General features: G+C 34.7%; 1 protein-coding gene across 6 annotated transcripts in view; it reads right to left on the bottom strand.

The window, feature by feature from the left end:
• The window catches only part of GOLGA4 (golgin A4), a 108,779-nt gene that overhangs the window by 22,320 nt on the left and 60,653 nt on the right, over positions 1 to 25,806 (bottom strand). For all 6 annotated transcript variants that reach the window (XM_012745410.3, XM_012745411.3, XM_012745413.3 and 3 more), the window contains 10 exons: positions 24,425 to 24,603; positions 19,631 to 19,762; positions 17,977 to 18,132; positions 13,037 to 17,271; positions 12,339 to 12,460; positions 11,872 to 12,002; positions 5,492 to 5,605; positions 3,036 to 3,056; positions 2,790 to 2,858; positions 494 to 569 (listed from right to left, as the gene is read on the bottom strand). In XM_012745410.3, coding sequence (XP_012600864.2) covers positions 494 to 569; positions 2,790 to 2,858; positions 3,036 to 3,056; positions 5,492 to 5,605; positions 11,872 to 12,002; positions 12,339 to 12,460; positions 13,037 to 17,271; positions 17,977 to 18,132; positions 19,631 to 19,762; positions 24,425 to 24,603 — 5,235 coding nt within the window. The remainder of the gene's footprint in view (positions 1 to 493; positions 570 to 2,789; positions 2,859 to 3,035; positions 3,057 to 5,491; positions 5,606 to 11,871; positions 12,003 to 12,338; positions 12,461 to 13,036; positions 17,272 to 17,976; positions 18,133 to 19,630; positions 19,763 to 24,424; positions 24,604 to 25,806) is intronic.

Genomic DNA, 25,806 nt, shown 5'->3' with positions numbered 1-25,806 from the left:
CAGGCACAGGGAGGCAAATACCACATGATCTCACTTATATGTGGAACCTAAAAAAGTTGAACTCATAGCAGCAGAGTAGAATGGTGCTAACCACGGACTATTGGGGGTGGGGGGATATTGTTCAAAGGATATGAAATGTCAGATAGGAGGAATGTGTTCAAGAGATCCATTGTATTAATATAATATGGTGACTCTAGTTAGTAACAAAGTATTGTATTCTTGAAAATTGCTAAGAGAGTAGATTTTAATTATTCTCACCACAAAAAGTGGTAAGTATCTAAGGTAATGCACTGTTAGCTCAATTTAGCCATTTCAAATATATATATTTTAAAACATGATATACACAATAAATATATACATTTGCCTATTAAGAAAAAATAAGTAATTTAAATATGAGAAAAATATAGATTAGCAAAGGCAAAAATAAAAATCATCCATAAATCCACCAATAAAAGACAACCACAGATAATATGATAGGAGAAATCATTCTTACCTTTGTAAGGTGTCCCCACAGTTGTTGCATATACATTCTTTTCATATTTCTTCAAACGGTCTTCTAAATTGTGAATCTAAAAATAACAAATATTCAAACCATAAGATTCATATGCAAACCATATGCAAGAAAAAAGGATTGCTATAGCCACTAGATTTTTTGATGGTTAAGATAGATAGAATATATACAACTAATTGATCACAACCAGTTACAGATTCCTTTGTTCCTTCTCCACTCCCACTGCTTCACTTGATTAGCCTAAAAAATATGTATATATGTATGAAGTTTAAAAAAGATAGAATATAGGCAAATAAAATTAAAACAAATTAACACCAAAAGCACAAACAAAAAAAATAAACTGTATATTACTAAAATTAGAAACCTTTGTGCATCAAGGACACTATCAAGAAAGTGAAGACAACCTACAGAATGGGAGAAAATATTTGCAAATCATATATCTGATAAGGGATTTGTATCTAGAATATATAAACAGCACTTACATCTCAGCAACAAGAAGACAACCCAACTAAAAAATGGGCAGAGGACTTGAACAGACATTGTTCCAAAGAGCCAACAAGCAGATAAAAGATGCTCAACATCATTGGTCATTAAAGAATTGCAAATTAAAACCACAAGGAGATATTACATTGTTCGAAAGAGCCAACAAGGAAATAAAAAGATGCTCAAAATTATTGGTCATTAGAGAATTGCAAATTAAAACCACAATGAGATACTACTTCATACTGACTAGGATGGCAATAATCAAAAAACCTGTTGTTGAGGATGGGGAGACATTGGGGTCCCTAAGCTTTGTTGATGGTAACATAAAATGGTACAGCCACTATGGAAAAGTTTGGCAGTTCTTCAAAAGGCTAAACATAGAATTACCACATGATCTAGCAATTTCACTCCCGGGTATACACCCAAAATTATTGGAAACAGGTGTTCAAACAAAAACTTGTAAACAAATGTTCCTAGCAGCACTGTTTGTTATAGCGAAAAAAAAAGGTGGAAACAACCCAAATGTCAATCAATTAATGAATGGACAAAATGTAGTATATCCATACAATGAGATCTTATTCAGCCATAAAAAGCAATAAAGTCAATATTGATAAATGTTACAACAAGAATGAATATTGAAAACATTAAGTAAAAAAAGCCAGACATAAAATGTTCATGTGTTGTATGATGCCATTTATATGAAATACCCAGAATAGGCAAATCCATGGAGACAGAAAGCAAATTAGTGGTTGCCAGGGGTTAGGGAAAGAGGTAGTGGAAAGTGACTGCTTACTGGATGTGAGTTTCCTTTTGGGGTGATGAAACATTCTGGAACTAGATAATGGTTTCACAACATTATAAGTGAACTAAATGCCAATGAACTAAATTAAATGTCAATGAACTGTGTACTTTAAACAGTTTAAATGGTAATTTTTATGTGTATCTCCCCACAATAAAAATAACTAATCCAAAAATTGTTACACTAAGATAGTTTTTAAGATTTGAGGATGTTAAAAAAAAGAATTTTAAAGCAGTAATCTTCAGAATAGATTTAAAAAGCTGAACCACTGGGGAAATAGAAAAAAAGTTAAATTGGGACTCAATACCTATTTTTATGAAATTTTTAAAAATTTTATGAAAAATTTCAAACATATTCAAAGAAAGTATAGTACAATTAATGCCTATTTGCCCACCTCTCACCCAGTTTTAACAATATCAAGATTTTTGTCTATATGAATTTTAAAAGAACTGCAAAATCCCTGGAGATGAAGCCTTCAAACTTAACCTTGTGACTTGAGCCCTTATGTCTCCAGAGTTCAGAAAAAGACATTACTAAAGATCATGCACCACATGTACTGGTGTGTGCACACTTGTGCATCATTGAAGAAGTACATACATGGTCCCATTTAAATTGTGGACATATCCTGTCCATGGACATATACTGCCCATGGATAACATATGGACAAATCATAGTAGATTAGGACAATTTAACCACTTGGAAAAATCTTACCAAAGATTGATGTCAACATACTTTTTTCTCTGATAAAAATAACTTCTTTTTAGAACTTAAATTATTACAAATTATACAAACACAAATTGTTATCCAAAATGTTAATAAGCACTGGAAATAAAGCGATGAAAATTCTTGTTTAAATATATATGATCATGAATTTATGGAGATAGGCTCTAGCACCTTTGGATTTGGAAATAAAATTTCTCATGTAAAACGCAAGAATATCCAAGTGCATGCTAACATAAATTTAGTTCAAAATAAAAGGCACCAGTTAGGCTGTACCTGTTCTCTGAACTCTTGCTCTTTCAATTTTGAATCACTGATTAGAGTCGTCTTCTGTGCTAATTGTGTCTGAAAAAACAAAAAGTCAGATGTGCAGTGCATATGGGTTTCATTATTGCATGGACACATTTCTGTACTGCTTGGAATTTTTCCATGTTAAAAGAGAGCCTCTTTATGTTTTAACTTATAAAACAGAATGCTCCTAAAATGTACAACCTTCAGTGAAATTCAAAGAATTAGTCTTACCTGTAGCTCCATAATTGTTACCTGAAAATGGAAAAGAAAAAATAATGAATATATACAATAAAATCTATAAGTAAAGAAACAATAAAATAGAGTAATATAAAAATACAAGGAAATAAGAAGTCAGTGCTCTAGTCTTAATGGAGTGGTCAGATTTGAGATAAGGCAACTTTAAATATTTGCTTTTAAACAAATGTTCTACTTTGTTATACAAAATATTATAGTACAAATACATACAAACATAGGTAAACATAGAGGGGAAAAAAACTGAGGGTCACTCACCAAACAACTAACAATGATTATTACCACTTGGGAAGGGAGGTGCCCAACAAAGAGGGTTTTATGCTGTATACTTCTGTATTACTTCTTTTACAACAAGAATATGTTCTATTATTTGTATAATTTTACATAATTAAAGACTAACATCTATTTAAAGTACATAAACCCTTTAGGGAAATTTCTAAAGCACTATTTCTGGGAATCCACTCTGAGCTGTAATAACAAATTATTTTTCATGAAACTCACACTGGTAAGCAAATGAAGGTATCTGGAAGCACCAAAAGATGCTCAAGAGGAAAAGGATAAAAACTCATGAAAAACACAATGGAAAAATATTTTTTAGAGTAGAAGTAATTAAGGATATTTTCTCTTTCTTATGACACAAGGAAAAGGACTCAGAAGTCTTTCTGAATATTAATTTCACAATGCGTCAGTACTCTATGTCATCCCAACACAGTTCAAAATGCTACTATCTACAACATTAATACTTACATTGATACTAAGGAAAAGTTCATGATACACAGTGAAATATGTGTATTTTCTCATAGGAAGTAGTATTGAATAGTGCCTAGTATCTTCAAGTCATGACCAAATAGCATAAATAAATAAATACATATATACATACAGAACTAACTTAATAGCTATTAAAGGCTGAGCATGGTGGCTCATGCCTTTAACCCCAGCACTTTGGGAAGATGAGGTTGGAGGATCGCTTGAGCCCAGGAGTTCAAGGTTACAGTAAGCTATGATCATCCACTGTATTCCATCCTGGGCAACAGTGAGACCCTGTCTCTCAAAAAAAAAAAAAAAAGAAAGAAAGAAAGAAAGAAAAAAGAGCTATTAAAGAAACACAGAAATGGTCTGCTAAGTTTGCTCAGTGCTTATAACTGAGATATACCTACCACGTGGCACAGCATAGCAAACCTCTTTATAAAGGCCCCTTCTCTGCACTTTGGGAAGGTGATCCATGTAATTGGTTGTCTAAAAAATTGTTATCTGGTAACTGACATTCTGTAATGAAGCCTCTCAAGGATAAGGTCATGAACAGTGTCTACTCACTTTCCCATTACTTCATGACTGTGCTATGAAAAGACCATCCTAGATGGGTGAGAACGTTTTAGGAAGTGGAACAGTACACTATCATCAGCCTTTTCAAACCAGGGGCTTTATGTCCTGTGGGTGTGCACTTGTTGGGGTGCACAGTGGGACAAGAAGCCACAGGGTAAACATGATCTATCTTTCATAGTGTTAATTTTACTTAAAGATTAGGGTTATTTTTTTAAACGCCTAAGATATGCAGGGCCAGTTCTCTTTGAATTGTGTCCAATTTTCCAAAATCACCCTATTGTATTTGCATCTGATTCACTAACCAAGAAGAAAGATAGAAATTATTTTTCTTAAAAGTACATAACTTGGCCGGGCGCTGTGGCTCACGCCTGTAATCCTAGCTCTTGGGAGGCCGAGGCGGGCGGATTGCTCAAGGTCAGGAGTTCAAAACCAGCCTGAGCAAGAGCGAGACCCCGTCTCTACTATAAATAGAAAGAAATTAATTGGCCAACTGATATATATATATAAAAAATTAGCCGGGCATGGTGGTGCATGCCTGTAGTCCCAGCTACTCAGGAGGCTGAGGCAGGAGGATCGCTTGAGCCCAGGAGTTTGAGGTTGCTGTGAGCTAGGCTGACGCCACAGCACTCACTCTAGCCTGGACAACAAAGCGAGACTCTGTCTCAAAAAAAAAAAAAAAAAGTACATAACTAAAAATATCATTTTTATGTGACTGCGACTAAGGATACATTACACAGTAAAATATAAAATTTATATGACTTTTTAGCACAAAATTTTTTATAACTAAAAATATCATACTTGCTATGCCCCCAGGTCTATATTTTTCACTTTTCTCTGATTTTCTTTCCATGGAAAAGACCAAGAAGCACTAGGCTTTGAAGTCTGGTAGATTGGGTTTATATTCCCAGTACATTTATTCTGTAAGCTTAAACATTTTATTTAACCTCTTTGAACCTTAGTTTCACTGTCTATGAAATAGAGGCAAGAATCTCTCTCAAAACGTTTTTGCTAGGATTAAACGAGATAAATACATATGTGTGTTAGCAAACATGTCAAAGCATGGAAATGACAATGTTTTCAAGAAACAGGCAGCAAACTCAAATTCCTCTCACATGATCACTGCCAGGGTTCTCCTCCTGCTGTAGCTTTTGCTGATATTTCTTCTGTAGCTCTTCAAGTTGAGTCTGCAGGTCCATTACTTTTGCAGTCATTTCTTCTTCACGAGCCTTTGGAATAAAATAATAACACGTTAATAAACATATCAAAAGAACATTGTAGAAAGGCAACATAGCATAGAGAAAGCCACTTCTACAGGAAAAAGAAACACTAAGTTTTTGAGACATACTCTATTGTTTTTATTTTAATTCATTACTCTGCTCAAAACACTTTCCTTCATGCCCCAGTTTGAACTCCAAGCCCTTTTGAATCCTGTCCATTACTCCTAGGATATCCTCTTTTCCATCCTCACTCCCTTTGTCCTCACCCCGAGTTTCCTTCCCCTTAAGCTAGGGTTCCCAGCTTTAAGCAACAATTAGGTGTATAACAGAATTGGGACAAAAATACAATACAAACCCTATAAGAGTTCGGCCTTTTCTATATTGGAATTTGATTTCTAGAAAATATTCATTAATATTTTCTGACAATATACTGGTCACAAGATGTTGTGGAGATTGGTTTTTTGCCTGCTTTGGATAGGATGCATAAACGAACAGATGGTCCTTTGTCCTAGTTCTGCAAACCTGGACATCTATATATCTGCCTCCAAACCACATCAGCAGTTCTTTGGGGTAAATGTTCAACTAAAATCTATTTTTGAAAAAAAACAGTTACTGTCCAATGTGTTGATAATCAATGTAATCTTCCTTTGACCCAAACTTTGCAAAAAATAGACAAGGCTGAACTAGAAAAAGCAATACGTAACTTATCGGTCCAATGATGCTACTTATAAAATTTGGCATACAAATTGTCCTCTCTTCTGTTTTGACCACTCTGGTAAAAGGCTGTTGTCCATTCTTACATCCCTTCATTTCTCTTGGTAATTACTACAATTTATTGTATAGAGCAATCCAGGCTTTTTTCTTCAGTCTTATAAATCTTGCAATAACCTCTGTGCTAAAAGAACATTTGGAATATTGATCTGATTTGAGTAATGAGGACAAGTGTTTGCTGAGTAAGATACTTAACAGGAAAAACAACCATAAACAGCTATCTGATTTTAACAGATACTGAGTTGCCAAAAACAAAAAACATCATTCTCAAAAACAAATAAAACTAGGCTATTAAGCCCCATAGCACAAAATAAAGCAATGAACCAGAGGACACTTGGAAAATTTAATTTTAAATACTACTTGTCATGAAACTTTCTTAAGACTAATTGAAAAAAAACAAAATCATTCTCTGAACATAAGCAGAGATCTCAGTAACTAGCCTCCTTAGATGTCTCTCCACTGAGGAATACATTTACCAGGCCTCTACCCCTAAAACACCATCAACCAGAAATTGTTGTAAAAACATCCCTTCCCTCAGTCTGTTTTTATTCTACCATGGTATTGCTTGTGTCGCTGTCTGTGTCAATGTGGTTTAGCCTTGTTCAAAGGGATCACCTCTACGGCTACTTATTTAGTTAGGCCCAGATTTTAATATGACAATTAGCTATGTCTGACATTTCCTTTAACAGCAATGGGATAACCAATCCAAAGCAAGTCCTCTAAGAATTAGAAAATCCCTGATGTGTTATTTCTAATTCAAGAAATAGTTCTGTAATACATTCATTTCATCCCAGTAAAAAAAAAAAAAAAAAAGTTCTGTAATATCCTTTATAAAATCTTTTTAGTCTTCTTTCTAAAAAAGTATTGTTGCTTTGAAGTAAAAACAGTAAGAAAAACCAGTTAAATTGAATTTTATGCACACACATGGAGATTATGTTTTAAAGACAGTTATTAATGCCAAAGCCATATCACTCAAATACAGTCAATGTTAAAAATAAACCAGTTTCGTATCTAATGTAGATTGAGGAGCTACTCTCCCAATGAGACTACTCTGAGGTTGGCACTAGGCTACTAGGTAAGCTCCCTCATGAGTGCCCAACTTCTCTTTCGAGATGTCACCATGCTCTCCTCCCAAAGGAATTCTTCCCTGCCTACCATGTATCATCTTCAAATTTACCAAGTATCTAGTATGTGCCAGGTACTGGGCTAGGTTCTCAAGACTAGAGATGAACAACAAAATCTCTGCCCACAAAATGCTTACAGTCTAAGGGAGAGGACAGATTCATTAATATATTCCTACACACGTATGTTTGTATGACAAAAATTACATATTACAAGTGAAGTAACAAATATAGATGAGTAAGGAGCATAAATGAAGAATATAGATGTAATTAATTATATTTAAGGGGTTTAAAAAAAATAGGGGAAAATCTATGATGTAGAAAAGTATATCCAAAAAGCTACCTTTTGAGTAGGAAAGGGAAAAAATAAGAATATATTTCATTTTTGTTTCTGCTTGCATAAGGGAACACTGGAATATTACACAAGAAACTAACAGTTGCCTGTGGAGGGAGCAGGGGCAGATGAGGCAGAACACAGGCAACAGGAATAGGTACAACTTTCATTATATATGCATACCATTCTCAAAGTATACTTTTTAATATTATTTTGATCTTTAAGCCATGTGAATACATTTGATTCAAAATTTTTAATCTGAATATAGACCAGATGTGATGGCTCATGCCTGTAATCCCAGCACTTTTGAAATACCAAAGCAGGAAGATAGCTTGAGCCCAGGAGTTCGAGACTAGCCTGAGCAACATAACAAGACCCTGTCTCTATAAAAAATTTAAAAATTAGCCAGGCATGGTGGCATGTACCTGTAGTCCTAGCTACTTGGAAGGCTGAGGTAGGAGGATTGCTTGAGCCCAGGAGTTTGATGCTACAGTGAGCTATGATGATACCCAGGCATCACTCTAGCCCAGGCAACAGAGCAACAACAAAATATTATTTATTAATACATTAAGTATTAATGTATTTATCAATGCATTAAGTATTAAATGTATTTATTAATGCATTAAGTATTAATAAATGGTAAGTAAATAAATAAATAGAATTTTTTTCTGAATATAAAATCTTTTTTAAAAAAAAGCCAAAAGAGAGACAATAATGCTTACATTAATTCATGAACTTGAGAAAGTTATTTTAGGCACACAGAAAAGCATGAACAAAGGTAAAATACAGTGAAGAATAAGCTAAGGCTGAGTTGGCTGGAACACAGAATGAACTGGAGGAAGTATCACTGGGACAATGGGAAGCCAATGCACATAGTTAAGAGTAGAAGTAAAATATCACACCTTTTTTCTTTTTTTTTCAAGAAAGAAAATAACTCTGACTGACAAATACATTATAGAAAAGACTGCAGCAAAGGGACCAGGTGAGACATTAATACAAGCAGATGAAAGATGACAGATGGCAGCCCAGACTGCGGTGGTAGCAGTGGAGTTGCAATAGGATTAAATGGAAAACCACATAGTAAGAGCCCACTACATCTTGGATACTATGCTGAGGATATAAGCAGATTTCATGTCAAAATAGCCAGGTGGATACATATGTGTGAGATGCTTAGGAAGCTAGGAGGTGAAAATCAAGGATAACAAAAGTTTCCCCCTTTTTCAAATAGAGGAATGGTAAGAATATTACCTAAGATAGGAAAGGCAGGAACATGAAATGTCTCTGTATTCAAATTTGCTATTAACAAATCACAGAATTATCTTAATAGATGACAAACATACACCATTCTACAATGTCATCACTGAGACAGATCATCAATCTAGTAAGAGCTTTTGACAAGGGGAAAAAAAACACCACTACATAATATATACAAATTCCAGATAAAACTCCAATTCCAGAAGTTTTTAAATGGAAGAATGGTGGAAAATAAATCTCAGAATCAAAGCAATATAGTATTTGCTGAGAATTGCTAATAACCCTTTTTAGTTTTTCAAAAAATGTTCTTCAAGATAGAGTATGTATTTGAAATGTTTAGAGGGGGACTGCCTGTTTAATTACAAAGTTAGCCTAGTCCTGGCAGTTAAAAGTCTAAGGCTACACTATCCAATACAGTAGCCACTAGCCACCATAAAACTGTGGCTAGTAAGCACTTGAAATGTGGCTAGTCTAAATTGAGATGAAATATTAAAAAACCAGTGAATTTCAAAGAATACATATACATATATATACATTTTATATTGACTACATGTTGAAATGCTACTCTTGGTTTGACTGGGTTAGTTAACATTTATTACTAATAAAGTTAGTTTTATTTTATTTTTCTTTTATTATTTTATTATTATTTCTGTTTCTTTTATTTTCAATGGGGCTACTAGAAAACTTTAAATTACAATGTGGCTCACATTTGTGGCTTGAATTATATTTCTACCAGACATAACAGGCCAGGAACCGGTAAGTAAAATAAACAAAAAGAACAATACATATATATTTCTTTTTTATTTTTTTGAGACAGAGTCTCACTTTATTGCCCAGGCTAGAGTGAGTGCCGTGGCGTCAGCCTAGCTCACAGCAACCTCAAACTCCTGGACTCAAGCGATCCTACTGGCTCAGCCTCCCAAGTAGCTGGGACTACAGGCATGTGCCACCATGCTCAGCTGATTTTTTTCTATATATATTAGTTGGCCAATTACTTTCTTTCTATTTATAGTAGAGAAGGGGTCTCACTCTTGCTCAGGCTGGTTTCGAACTCCTGACCTCGAGCAATCCACATGCCTCGGCCTCCCAGAGTGCTAGGATTATAGGCGTGAGCCACCGCGCCCAGCCAATATATATATATTTCTAACAGACAGTGCTGGTCCAAGGCACAAGAAGGGGTTTAGGGAAGAGTCCACGCCATTCCCTTGCCTACCCTCCACTTCCTACCCACTTGCTCTACTACTCCAAGCCTGAAGTCTGATGTACAATATCCTTAGTTTCCCTAATACACAGTAGATTATGAAGGAGGAACCATGCCTGAGGGCCTACAGCTACCTGTCTCCCTTTTCTATCACCCCTCCACCTACAGAGGTTTATCATGACCCTTGAAAAGTTTACCTTATACATCTAGAGATAGACAAGTAGGTTATCAAAAGGAACTCTAGAGCTCTGGCACATAGCCCTGAAAATGAAACTCCTTGACTTCATTATCCATGATAAATAACTTGCCTTCTCTAAGTTATTTTCTTAGGGAGAAGTCTTTTTAAATAAAATACATGAAGACAATGAAGAATCACTGCTCTACCACTCACTAAATAATTTGTTTTAGAGAAATCACTTCATTGTGCTGAACTTGCTTTTCATTCTGTCTTAAACAAACAAACAAAAAACCCCAGAAGATCGAACTATACTAACTTTTATGTATCTTTCAATTCCAACATTCTCTAGGCATTCAAGAAGTAATAGTATTTTTTAAAACTTAGCACATGTATACTCTATGGAAATATAAGAAAATGCGAAATTATTTAAATCTTTTCATAATGAGATTTAAAGCTCAAAAATTACAAAAGGTAGCATCTATAGGTATGGTCATATCCTGGAATTTTTAGCCATTTCAATTACATTTAAAATAATTTTTATTAAAGCTGTTCCTGGCTCAGACTTCTACTGCTGACATAGACAGCTGAGGCATGATTCTCTGATTCATGCATTCTTAATCATCAAATGCTTCTTGGCATACAGTGAAATAAGGCTTGGAGTAACTAAAGAATCTGTAACCCAACCAAGAATAATTTACATTGTTTTACTTTTGAAAATGTTCTTAGAGTCCAAAGTACTCACTAGCATTCATCGTTTATCTTCACAGCATATCTTTATGGCTTATCTTTCTCTACTAATGGCAGTGCGGTAGTAGCATATCATACTAATGTCAATGTGGCATTAGCAGAATAAGTACTTTGAACTAATCTTCTACTAATTACAAAAGATTTGGTTGATGCATTCCATTTTGTTCCCCATCTCTTTTCTCCCTTGAGACCAATAAAAAACCAACAAATTCGGTAGGGCTGGAGTAAAGTTCACTGGTCCATCCACAAAGACACCAGCTAAGTTAAGCAGCCACACTCAGACACACACTAACTATCCCATTATCTAGACTTCACACAAGCACAAGCTCTCAATTCTTAGTCTGGTTCTCTCACAGTTCAGAATGAATCTATGAGGATGATGGAAAAGAGAATCTATTCTTCCCCTTAGTAACTCACTGTTGCTCTAATACCAGCAAGTGGACTGTACTGCCTGGTTAGCAGAATCTGATCAGGAAACTACAATCCTGGCAGAAATCAATCAGACTTTATAGATCTGCATACACTTTAAAAATACTAATATATTATTATTATATAATATGGAGCCCCCAGAAAACCCTTTATATTAGAAAAATAGGAAATCTTCAGCACTATCATGAAATCTATTAAAGCTAAATTTCAAAAGTGAAAGAGAGAGAGAAAATAAGGTACATCAAGGATTTCTTCATATCTTCTGGCTGTTCTTTTTAGATCGTCATCTTTCTCTGCAATTTTTTTATGTAACTGATTTGTCTCTTCTTGATGGCTTTCCAAAAGTTCAGCCTCCACCTCCTGGGCCTTATCTAATAAATAAAAATGAACACATATACACAAGAATACACATTAGTCAAGAGTTAACATTTATATTCCAATTTCAGTAAGAACTCTCACTGCAAATTAATTTTGATAAAATATAATTTTATATCAGCATTTCAAGGTGCTTAATGAGATATCCAGCCCATCAGTGATCAAATGTACCCTCTCCCTGAGCAAAAGCTCCCATTAGAGAAAATTCTTGGGTAAGGATCATTTATTCTCCAGTTTAATAACTTAAAGCACCTACAGCAAGTGCAAAAAGAGTAGGCTTAAATTATACTCTCTACTGATTCATTCCTTACTGAATTTAAAGTTTTACTTACTGATAGTTTCTTTTATGGTCATTTCCAGCTCCTGTTCCTTTTGTGCCAGCTGTGTATTAAACTCCCTCATCAGCTGTTTTAATGTGGAATTGTGCTTCAATTCAAGATCTTCTTGCTCCTGTCTGAGTAACAAAAATGTAAAGAGTTAACTGGTGCCACACAAAGAACAAGTTGCAAAGAGTTACCTGGTCTTCAAAACAGTACATACAGTGTGCTCTCACAGGCATAAAAACACTTTTAAGAGAGAGAGAAAAAGAGAACACGTGCACATACATGTGCATTCCAGGACAGAAAACTTCTGCAGGAATATGTAATCTATGATTACCTCTAGGGAGCTGTTCTGGGGACGGGAGAATTTTTACTTTTCACTTTAAATTTTCACCATACACATCTATGTTATATGATAATAATGCTAATATTAAAATAGTAAAACAAAAAGAAAATAATTACTTGGCTATATACCCTAATAACCACAATCTTACATCTTAAGAAAAGGTTTTTCCTCCCTAAATAGACATAATAATGCCTCTTGCCCAAATTGTTTTTATTCTTATTATATTTAGCTTATCAGATTTACATTTAATACTTTTAATAGGTGAAACTAATCCAAATATTTAAAATAACTGTATTAGGCACTAAAAAAGAGGCTTAATTAAGGAAGAGTGCTTTAAAAATATTCATACTGAATTAAAACTTACTTGATTTTCTCTTCCATTTCTTGTTCACATTCTTTCTTTAGTATATCCAATTCTTGCTGATGCTCCTTTCTTAACATTCGCAGATCTTTTTGCAATCTCGTAATCTCCTTGCTCAGTTTCTGTTTCTCCCGCTCTGCACCTGCTAATTTAAATTCTAGGTCATTGTGCTGGGCTTCTGTGTTACTAAGCAATTTGGGTTGGAGCACATGTGATTTGGACTTTTCTTCAGTACTTTCTTCCAAAACTTCGGTGGGATTATTTTTTCCATCCATCTGTTGTTGTAAAGCCTGTAACTTTTCATATTTTGAGGTCAACTCTTCCATTTCAACTCTATGTACTTCCTTCTCTCTTACTAAGCGAGCATCCAGTTCTTTTATCTTTTGCTCCAAGACCTGACAGGTTAGTTCCTTCTCCTGGAGGGTTTTCTGGACAACATTTTCCAAATTTTGCCTTGCTCCTATGTTATTTTTACCTCCTTCTTCTACATGCTGGGATGCCATCAAGATGCCATATTTCTTGTTTTTTTCCTCAAGTTCTTCTTGAAGATTATCTATCATAACCTGATCCTCATGTTGCTTTGCTTCAGCATGTTCCAACTTTATTAAGAGCTCCTGGTATTTGCATTGCATTTCAGAATGGGAAGAAACTGTCTCTTCTTTTTCCTGCTCTAGCCTCTGCAACAGCTGTTCTTTTTCAGTTAAATTTCTTTGTAAAACACTGATTTTTTCTTCATATGTCTTTTGCATACAGCTTTGGGAATCTGCTGCTTTTTGCTCAGTACATGCTTCCACATTTTTTGCTGATCTAGGTACAACTGGTGCTTCTGATTGTGGTGAACTTTCCACTGATTTAAGTTTTTCTTCCAAGATGTGAACTTCTCTCTCTCTTTCCTGCAATTTTGCATTTAGCTCGTTCAAATGACTTTCTGTACCTTTTTTATATTGCTGTTCTTTCTCTTCCATTTGAGATAACAACTGCTTCTTAATGGCAGCAATTTTTTGTTCGGCTTTTTTCTTTAGTTCTGCTAATTTTGCTGTACTTTCTAACTCAAGTCTACTTTCCAGTGCCTGTAACTCCTCTTCTTTACTTTTCACACTTAAATTCACATGTTCCAATTCTTTCTTCTTAGTTTCAAGTTCCGCTTTCATGGAAGACATTTGCTTTTCAAGTCTTAAAACTTTTTCTTCAGCTTCTTTAACTCTGTTGTCCTTTTCTTCTCCTAACTCTTGAAAATGTTGAAGTTTCTGAACCAATTCTTTCTGTTCAATATCCTTTTGTTGATTGTAATTTTTAAGAACTTCATTTAAAGACTCAATTTCATTTGTTTTCTGGGTAATATAGTCCTCTAATTCCACAATTTTTGCTGTTTGAGTCCTTAACTCAGTTTCTAAATTACATTCCTTTTTCTCCATCTTGCTTTTCTTATCTTCCATTTCGCCCTTTAAACATTCAAATCTTTTATTTTGCTGATCAAGGTCTTCCTTCAGTGAATTTATCTGCTCATCCTTTTCATGTGCTTCCTTTGTTTTTAACTCAAGCACCATCTGCAATTCTTTAATAGTGTTTTGATATTGTGTAAATTTTGACTGTGCTTTCTTCTTCCATTCTGAGAATTTGTTGGACCAGTGATCTACCTGTTCAAGAGCAGAAATTTTCTCTTTACACAAAGTATCAACTTTCAAAGATAAATCCTGTACCTGATTCAGCAATTCACGTTTTTCTTCGTCATATTGCTTACTTAGTGATGAAATGGCTGCTTCTTTCTCAGTTAGGCTGATACTATTTTGAAGTTGAATGTTCAAATCAGTTAGTTGTTTATTAAGATTGCTAATCTCAGATTTTTTTTCTTTAAGCTCTTCTTTCATCAAGGTGACAGCATTGATGTTTTCAGATAACTCTTTCTTCAACTGTGTGATACAAGACTCCTTTTCAGAAGCAGCCTGTTGCTGATTACCTCCTTCCTTCTGTAGCGCTTCTTTCTCTGTTACAAGACCATCAATATCAGCCTTCATGCTCTTAATTTGATTTTCTTTTTCTTCTAACTGATGGGTAGCCTGTTGAAAAGAAGTATTTAGCATATTTTGCTCCTCTGTTAGTTGTCTAAGTTGTGCTTCTAATTCAGAAACTTTGCAAGTTTTCATTAATAGTGCCTCTTTAACTTTACTTGTGTGGTGTTGACAATGGGAAATCCTAGAGAGAATGGCATTTGTTTTACTACTACTAATGTTGATTAGCTCATTTGTTTTAGCTTCCAACAAGGCTTCAGTTTTCTTACAGTAAATATTTAGCTGAATTGCTAGTTCCTCAGACAGTTTTTTGAATTCCAAGCTTTTGTCTTCTAGGCTTTTGTTACTTCTTTCTTGTGAAGACTTCAGACTCTGGAGTTCTTCAACTGTGGTTTTCAACTTATCAGTCAACTCAGAAATCTTAAGCTTATCTTTTTCTGCCAGCATCTTCAGTTCAACTAACTGCTCTTGAAGAAAAGTGTTTTCCTTCAGAGAATGACTCAAGTCAACCTCCAGCTTTTCAAGTTGTGCTTTCAGTTTAGTCTCATTTTGTGAGACAGTATCAATATGAAGAGACTTCTGCTTTAATTGTTCCTGTAATTCATTTAATGTTGTATCCTGCTTAACACCCTCTTCCTTCAGCCACATTATTTCCTTGTTCATCTCTTCTTTTTCACACCCAAATATGAGGATCTTTTGCTTCAATTCTGCTACTTCTTGTTCTTTCTCCTGTAACTGCATTTCATGTTTTTCCTGAAGTTCTTCAGTTTGCTGATTAAGTTTCTTTTCCCAAATTGATATGACATCATTGAGTTCTCGCCGATGAACCTCGGTAAGACTTTCTATTTGTTCCTTTTGGTTTGTTTCCAGTCTTGACACTGCATCATTGATTCCAGCTGAGTTAGCCTGTGCCATTTCCAACACTTTGGCACTGAACTGTTTTTCTTTCTGACTAAGCTCTAGAACAGTATTTTCAAGCTCCTTTTTAAGTTTGGCTTCCTGATCCAACAATTTCTTCTTTAACGTTTCTTGCATCTCCTTTGATTTCTGCTTAATTTTTTCCATCTTTTTTTCTTGATTTTTAAATTTGGTTTCATATTCCTCATGCAAAATACGAATACTGTCCTCCTTGGCTGACAATTTCTGTGTGACTATCTCAATTTCTTTGCTCTGCCCTTCTCTCATTTGCAAAATTATATTTTCCTTTTCCATCAAGAGTTGCTTTATCTGTTCCTGTTCTCTGTTATTATCTTTAAGTTGGGATTCATACAGTTGGGTTAAAGATTTTAATTTTTGCTCCATTTCAATATTCTGATTTTCAAGTTGCTGCATTAAGTCCTGCACCTGGTTTTTGTGAGCATCTAACTCAATATAAATATCTTTCTTTTGTGTTTCAACTTCAGCTACCTGCTTGGTAAGAAGAATTCTTTCTGTTTCCAAATCCAACAACTTTTGCTGTAATTGGGCCAACTGTTCCTCATATGCTTTGGTTTGCTCATCTGTGGTACTCTGGTATGACTGAAACAGATCCAGCTTAGCAGATGCCTTCTGGAGTTCCCCTTCAGATCTTTTAATATCTGCCTCCAAATTATCTACATGAGCCTGACGCTGTTCCAGATGCTTGTCCTTTTCCATCAAAAGAAGCTCGAGTTGATTAATTTGATCTTTTAATGCCTTCTCAGTTCTGTGGATGGATATCTCATGTTCTTTAATGATATTGTCAACTTCTTGCTGGTGATGATTTTTCTGTTCGTCCAGCTTGGCCTCTAATTCCTGTTTCATTTTATCTGTTTCATCCTTTAGAACAGAAAGTTCCCCTTCTAGCTTTTGACGGGCTTTTAATACTTCTGATAGTTCAGAAGATAATGATTCCAGTTCTGTTTGCTTCACATCAAGCTTTTCTAAAGTCTTTTCATTCATCTCTTCTATGTGGGCCTGGAAGAGACTCTCTTTGTCTTTCAACAATGTTTCTTTTTCTTGCTCACACTTTTCTCTAAGTTTTTCCATTTCAGTCTGATGCTGTTGCTTTAAGACTTGGAGTTTTTCAGTCCAAAGTTTATCCTGCTGATGCTGCAGGCTTTCCAATTCTGTCTTGTGTTTTTCAACCATGATTGTAATTTCTTCATTGTGCTTATTTTTTTCAGCTTCCAAATGAACAGCTAAATCTTTTGATTGACTTTTGCTTTCGTCTAAACTTTTTTCCAAAGAACTTTCCAATTCAAGAATTCTCTGTTAATGAAAACAGATGTATTTTTTATTAAAGTACATACTTATTTATTAGCTGTGATATAAAGACATGTCTACCACCTACCCACAGATTAAAATTTAGATAAATAGCTTTACATACCATACCAAACACTAGAAAAGACAAAGAATTTGTGTTTAATTACTAAAGGAATCATATAACAAAGAAAAGATTATATTTTTAACACAACTGATAATTCCAAATTCTTTTTACTTACTTGGGTAATCTTTTCAACTACCTACATTTTCAACAATATTCTAACTGGAGAGTCAAAAACAATTAAATCATAAAATAGATAATAGTAACTTTGGTAAGAAGATGGATTCCTCCCTCCGTTTTTACTTTAAGGCCTATAATAGTACTTTATTAGTTATGAAAAAAAAAATAATGTATCTGATTTATCCACCTCTAAATTATTTAGAGGATCTTTTTTTTCAAAAAGGAGGAATCTATACAAATTTTACCAAAGACATCTATTATCTCATGAAAATATAATCTTGACTCTGAAGGAAAAAGTTAAGAAAGGCAGAGCCATATCTCTCACTATCTAAAAATGAAGCACATGTATACCTAACTCTAATCCAGTAAAACAAAAGCTACTTTGAAACTTTATTGACCAGAAATATAACAATAGTTTTCATATGCAAACAATTTCACAGCTCCAGAACCTGAATATTATTTAAACTTACAGTTCTATAAGTCTCTAGTTCTTGCTGAAGGTCCCGAAATTTATTTTCACTCTCCGTAAGGATTGCTTTTTTCTGCAACTCTAACTCTTCCAGGGCCAAAGATTCTTGCTGTTCTTTTTCTTGGGTGATCTTCAAATATTCTGATTGACTCTTTTCCTGCATCAAAAACAATTAAGACCCATATACATCTTAGACCCACATACATCTTCAGCATTCCAAACAACTTCCATAGGAATTATTAATTTCCTTTGATCTGCTCCCAGTCCTGTGAGGTAGACAGTATCATCATCTGTCTCCTCCCATGCTTTAGTTTGCAGAAATAAGGCACTGTGGCTTTTCCAATGGGGTCTTCCAATTACTATTAATATGAAAAATTTTGTTGCAGTAACCCTTCCATTATATCTGCTATTTTCCCACTAGTTAAAATGTTTTCTAAAACACTGCTGAATGTGAAAGATCACACAATTGCTGCTACCTCTTCTCTGTAACAGCTTTTGGTACTTCCACTCTAGGTCTAGAAACTAGATTTTAAGTGTATACAATTTTTGAGAAACACTTCATTATAATAGGGGAGACCACATGGAAAACCAAATCAAAATCAGAAGATTACTTATGGATATATGGATAAGATCAAGTAAATATCTATCAAATAAAGCCTATATAACTCTTTTAGATGATCTGGGCTCTAATACCCCATCAATCCTGAAAAGCTTCTCTGAATGTCCTTATTACATACCAATATTCATATTGGTATTTACCAATATGAATTGGTACCAAAATTACCAATAAAGGTGTTTACTGTTTTGAGAAGAAAAGTTCTAGAGAGTACTTTAACAGTAAATTAACACACTAAGTGTTAATTTCTTAATTAAACTTCAATTAAGAAAAGTGTACTGCCAATGGTAAAACACTATTTCTCAACCTTTTACATTGAAAGAATTTTCAAATTATACATTATTATTATTATTACACGTTATTATATTGTGGATAATAACCTCATATAAAAACAAACCACATTTTTGACACTAACACTTTTTATGACAACTTATGCAAAAGGCTTTTACAATTGAAGAAAAATATTTTTTGTTTTAAACTTTCAAATTATGCTATTTCAACAAATCTTCCAGCAAAAATCTGAATCTGCTTTTCTGGTTATTGATCTTTTTAGTTCTGTAAGTTTTTAAATCTAACTCTTTTTTTTAAACATTGTGGAGACTGAAAATTATTACTAAAATTATTCTACTTAAAATGAAAACTACTTGGTCATTTTCATTTTTTCTTCTTTAAAATATAATTCAGCCAAAATTTTCTGAGCCTTGACCTCTGGGTAAATTCGGTCTGGTGAATTTTTTAGACATTCTTCCTGAGTTACCACTACTTCAACAAACCTATCTTCTTTATTTTTCCCTAATTATAGCCTACTGCCAGGGTAGAAAGGATAGATAAACAAACTGATTGATGAAAGCTTGTTAGATCAGTAAATTTAATTTTCACACAATACCAAGCTAACAAGCTCTACTTTCTATCCTCTCTGCATACCCAAAGTTTAAGGCTGCCAAGTAGTCTGACCTCAAGCTGGAACGCATGAGTGAAAGGATGACAACTTTATAACTCTGCTAAATTTACCTATAGCAGAAACAAAACAGGTACTTACAAGAGCTATTTTTATTTGCTCCTGAAATTCCCTTTCTTGTGTCTGTAACTTCTTGGTCAGTTCCTGCTCCTTGCTGGCCAGCTCCTTTTCATGAAGCTTCTGTAGTTTAGCAATTTTTTCTTCTGAGGATTTCTGAAAATCAGTCAAACAGATAAAGCTAAAACATCCACAATAAAATATGTAACTCCACAACCAACTACTACTTTATTACAGTTTAATCAAGCTAATAACTTTTTTTTTTTTTGAGACAGCGTATCACTCTGTTGTCTGGGCTACAGTGCATCATCATAGCTCATTGCAGCCTCCAGCTTCTGTGCTCAAGAGATCCTTCTTCTTCAGCCTCTGAGTGGCTGGGACCACCGTGCACACCATGATACCTGGCTAACTTTTAAACTTTTTTTGTAGAGACAGGGTCTTGCTATTGCCTAGGCTGGTTTCTAACACCTGGACTGAAGCAATCCTCCTGCCTCGGCCTCCCAATGTGCTAGGATTATAAGCATGAGCTATAGCAACCAGCCACTAATAACTTATTAAGAGGAAAAATCAGAACACAGTTTCCTAAGTAGATCAAAAGTCACCAAAGCCACAATAGTTAAAAGAAAAGCTAGTAATGTTTTTCTCTTAGTTTAAGACAAGAAGTGTTGCTGCTACCGTAGAGTCTGATGAGGCTGAAGTTCCATTTCCATATCTTGCAGGGATGTTCTCCACCAGTCAGAATAGGGAAGCAGAGCAGGGGGAATAAGGATGCTCTCAGAGAGGGCATTACGCTGTGGTCAAGCTGCCTTGGCTGCACCAATCTAACTATGCCTAACTTTCCAGGCATGGACTATTTATTCAGAGGTATTGGTCCTGTTCTTTTTAGGATAGGAAAAAATCTTATAAAAATGTCAAATCTTCCTAGATAAATCTAAAAAGTTAACATAATCAAATAAACTAAAAACAGAATGGACTGAAAAAAAAAAAAAAGCAAGAATAGCCAATACTCTTCCAAAAAATAGGAGTAACAAGGGGAGACTACCAAATATAACATATTATAAAATTAGAGTAAATACAATAGTGTATTAACAGCACATGCTCGAAGCAAGAGAATAGCACAAAGAATCTAGAAAAAAGACCCACATTTAATACTTTAATAATTTAGTATGTAATAAAGATAATATGGCATATCAAAGGGGAAAATGCATAGTATTAAACAAACAATTTGGAGACTATTTGGTAGTCATCTGGAAAAAATTTAAGTTCAATCCCTACCTCACTCCTTGTATCAAATAAATTTCAGTTGGATCAAAGATGCAATCGTAAAAAAATGAAAGCATAAAAGTGCTAGAAGAAAAAGTAGATTATTTTTCAATGATCTCAGAATTGAGCATATGGTTTTTTTTTTTTTTGTTTAGTTTTGTTTTTGAGACAGAGTCTCACTTTGTTGCCCAGGCTAGAGTGAGTGCCGTGGCGTCAGCCTAGCTCACAGCAACCTCAAACTCCTGGGCTCAAGCGATCCTTCTGTCTCAGCCTCCCAAGTAGCTGGGACTACAGGCATGCGCCACCATGCCCGGCTAATTTTTTCTATATATATTAGTTGGCCAATTAGTTTCTTTCTATTTATAGTAGAGACGGGGTCTCGCTCTTGCTCAGGCTGGTTTCGAACTCCTGACCTCGAGCAATCCACCCGCCTCGGCCTCCCAAAGAGCTAGGATTACAGGCGTGAGCCACAGCGCCCGGCCTGAGCATATGTTTTTAAGTAGAACAAAAATCCAGACAGCACTTAAGGGAAAGGCTAATAAATTCAACTACCAGGAAAGTAAAAATTTCTGCATGACAAAAAAAAACAAAAAAAAGACAATCAAAAAACAAAAACAAATCATAAATAAACAAAGTCAACAAATAACAAACTGAGAAAACTTATTTGAATAAAAACAGCTTATGTCCAAAGTGTTAATTCCCACTTAAGTAAAGAGCTTCCACAAATCAAAAAAGACCAAACAGCCCAATAAAAAAATGAGTCAAGGATTTGGTTGGGTAACTCAAAGAGAAAAATTACAAATTCCTTTTAAATATATAAAAATATGTGTATCATACTGGTAAGAATTATGCACATCAGAACAGCAATGATTTTTTCTTTTTTACTTGTAAGCTTGAAAAGATTAAAAAGTTAAAAAACACCATATTTGTGAGAAGGAAAAACATATTCTTATATTAAATACATGGCTTTTGGGAGTATATATTGTCCTCTATAGAGCTTGTAGCAACCAGGTAAGAATTAAAAATACATATGATTTTTCTCTGAGTAATATTCCACTTCTAGGAATCTATCCTAAAGAAATATGAACATGAGCAAGTATGTATCAGGATATCCACAATCTGTAATAGCAAAAGGTAAAAATGATCTAAATATCTATAAGGAGAAGACTGATTAAATTATGAGGTATTCATACATTGAAGCCTTGAGCAGCCTTTAAAACAAATGGGACATCATTGTGAATTATCAATTATCAATAGATAAATAACAATCTTCCAGACAGATTAAGTGGAAAACCAAAATATAGAAAAACATATATAACATGCTTTTGTGTTAAAAAAAAATTAAAGAGGAGATTATAAAACATAAAAGAGAAATCATATACAGAGACCATCTCTGAGAAATCATATGCAGAGACTATCTCTGGGAAGTATATTCAATAAAAGAAAATAGTAGATTTCTTTGGGAAAACTAAGAGGCTAAAATGGAGAACCTTTTCACTGTATACTTTTTAACTTTTTTGTTTTTCTTGAAACAGGGTCTCACTCTGCTACCCAGGTTGGAGTACAGTGGCACAATCACAGCTCACTGCAGCCGTGAACTCCTGGGCTCAAGTGATCCTCCCACCTCACCCTCTTGAGTAGCTGGGACTACAGGCACAGATCACCACACCGGCTAATATTCCTTTTTTTGTAGACCAGGGTCTCACTATGTTGCCCAGACTTATCTTAAATCCCTGGCCTCAAACAATCTTCCTGCCTCCGCCTCCCAAAATGCTGGGATTACACAAGTGAGCCACCATGCCTAGCCTACTTTTTCTTTTAATTTTTATACCATATATCCACATTATTACCTTTTAAAATAATTCATTAATTATTTTTAGGTTGTTAGATTCCACAGTATATGACTTTGTCCTTACCACATCATATGACTAATTATTTAAAAAATTGAAATACACTTGGGTAGTTACAGCTAAGGCCTTGTATATCCAATAATTGGTCACAAATAATTTCTACTTTGCAAATTGTCTATAGTTCAGAAGGAGAAAGAAAATATATGAAAAGAATATAATTTGCCCCCCTCAATACCTGCTATGCACTAATTACTAAAAGCACAGAAACCTTACCAGGAGTTGTAAAAATAAACACTGCATCTAAAATCCAAGTCTCATCTATTCAGATCCATAATTTATCTTGAGCTATTTAATTTTAGTGCACATAATCAAGAATACAAATGAGTCAGTAAAGGAATAAGGAAAAAAATGAGCAAAGAGTCAACAAAGGTAAATATGACAGGAGGAAAAATAAGCAAAAACCAAAGCAGAGAAAAATGGGTGAGGAAGGGAGCTGGAGGCACAGAGGGGTCATGACAATGATATGTTCACATTTGTGAATAACTGGAAATCTATAAGATTTTAAAATTTTAATTTCTAAAGGAGATCTTTTCAAAAAGCTATCTAATTTTAAAAATGAGGTCTATCTATAATTGTTAAGAGTAAGCAGAATATCAAGTAATATTGATCCTTTAAAACATTTAAACAAGGCCGGGGTGGTGGCTCACGCCTGTAATCCTTACACTCTGGTGGGCTGAGGCAGGAGGATCCCTTAAGCTCAGGAGTTCAAGACCAACCTAAGCAAGAGTGAGACCCTGTCTCTACTAAAAATAGAAAAAATTAGCCAGTCATGGTGGTGCACACCTGTAGTCCCAGCTACTCGGAAGGCTGAAGCAGGAGGATCACTTGAGCCCAGAAGCTGGAGGTTGCAGTGAGCTAAGAGGACACTACTACACTCTCATCAGGGCAACAGAGTCAGGCTCTGTCTCCACAAAAAAGAAAAAAAAGAGAGAAAAACCCCAAAATATTGAAACAATCTCTAGCCCCCTCAGTCACTTCCTCCCTCAAACACACACTAGGCAAGTACCTTCTTGGCTAAGTTCTGTGGAAGAGATGCTACCAGAGCAGCTAAGCAACCTACCTTCAAGGAGCCTAGAGTCAGAAAGGCATAAAATAGTTCAGGCACATCTCAGTTTACAATGTGGCCCACTGGAGAGAAAGCAAAGCTTAAAAGGCTCCAAAGAATTATCTAAGTATTAAATTCATTTCTCTATCAAAGTGCTTTTCTACTATATTCTGAACATCACGAAATAGTCAAGATCTAAAATACAAATTAGGACAGGCACAGTGGCACAGGCCTGTAATCCTAGCACTCTCAGAGGCCAAGGCGGGAAGATCACTTGAGGTCAGGAGTTCGAGACCAACCTGAGTAAAAGCGAGACCCCCAGCTCTACCAAAACTAGAAAAAATTAGCTGTGTGTGGTGGCTTGGGCTGTAGTCCCAGTGACTTGGGGGGCTGAGACAGGAGGATCGCTTGAGCCCAGGAGTTTGATTTTGCAGTAAGCTATGATGATGCCACTGCACTCTACCCAGAGCAATAGAGTGAGACTCTGTCTCAAAAAATAAAATAAAATACAAATTAACTTTTCTTTGCCAAAGATTATAAGAAAAATAGACTTAAATTTCAAAAATGCTGTAACTCATTTCATTCCAGAATTATTCTTACTTTCATTATATCAACAACCTCCTGTTTCACCCGACTTAATTCTTGTTGAAGACTGATGCGTTCCTCCTCACTTGTTTTTTCCATAGCTTTTATTTGTTCATCCATTTCTGCCTTCATTTTTCTCCGTGCTTCTTCTGTTTTTTGGGCGGTACTCAAGGCTTTTTCAAGTTCCTCAAAAGCTATAATGAAAACAATAGAAAACAAGTATCTCAAGAAATACTATCATCTCAACTGAATCTTACTACAAAAAAATAAAATAAAATAAAATAAAATAATAAATTAAAAAAAAAAAAAAAGAAATACCATCAATGAGCTAAAATGTTTTACATTCAATTTATGGGAACTAAGAGCAGCAGTAGCAGGACAGGTTAAAAAACTCATCATTGTTCTAAGCCAAGAGGTATTTCTGAGTTGTTTAACAAAGCCACAAGAAATGTTCAGTCACTAACACCAATTTGTTGTTGAGTTTCGGATTAGGATATTAAGACTGTTTATATGAATCTAAGCTCAGAAGTTTGAAAAAAAAAAAATTACGGTCCTAAAGGTTCTCCATTTTCCTACCAGTGTCCTTATGGATAGCAAATTCAAAGAAATGAAGACATGTCCCTACTTCTGTACTGTATAATTTCAATTACTTGTCTGTTTGCTATATATAGTTCTTAACTTATCTATCATCAATAATTACATAATACTATTGTATACTCACAACTAGGACATTTTTAAGAACATAAAAATTATTGTTTGGCATATCTTATTTTTTAAAAACTTTTTAACCATATGACAAAAGAGTACTTATTTCTTTTTTTTTAAATATTTGTTGGCTAAATCAGATATTTAAACAATGTACTTTTAATGAAACCTACTACCTGTATAAATTTCAAACCAGGACTGTTTTCAGCTGACTAGAAAGAAATCTTTACCGGATTCAACAATATATAGAAAGGCACTGTGGGCAGAGAGTTCTTCTTGGGTGAGATAAGTAAGAATTCAGGCCCTTTAAAAATAATCATATTGGCTGGAGCAGTAAGGTTTTTAAGGAGGCCAAACAGCTTATCACCAAATAAAATCAAATAGATGGTGCAACAGCTGGGTAACTTGGCACCAAAAATATATATGTGTGTTTATGTATAGTTGTAAATACAAACAGTCTACAACTTAAAATTTTTTGACATAGATTTTTCAACTTTACAATGGTGCAAAAGCAATATGCATTCAGTACAGTCCTCAACTTCCAATGGGGTTACATCTGGATAAACCCATTGCAAGTTGAAAATATCGTTAAGTTTCAACTTACGATATTTTCAATTTACAATGGAGTTATCAGGATGTAACCCCATTGTAAGTCAAGGAGCATCTATATACGCATGTGTATTATGTTTACG

This window comes from Microcebus murinus, chromosome 1 (assembly GCF_040939455.1).
Source record: "Microcebus murinus isolate Inina chromosome 1, M.murinus_Inina_mat1.0, whole genome shotgun sequence".
NCBI classification, from domain to species: Eukaryota; Metazoa; Chordata; class Mammalia; order Primates; family Cheirogaleidae; genus Microcebus; species Microcebus murinus.
The sequence above is the reverse complement of the archived record's forward strand: the minus strand, read 5'-3'. Positions and strand labels throughout refer to the sequence as shown.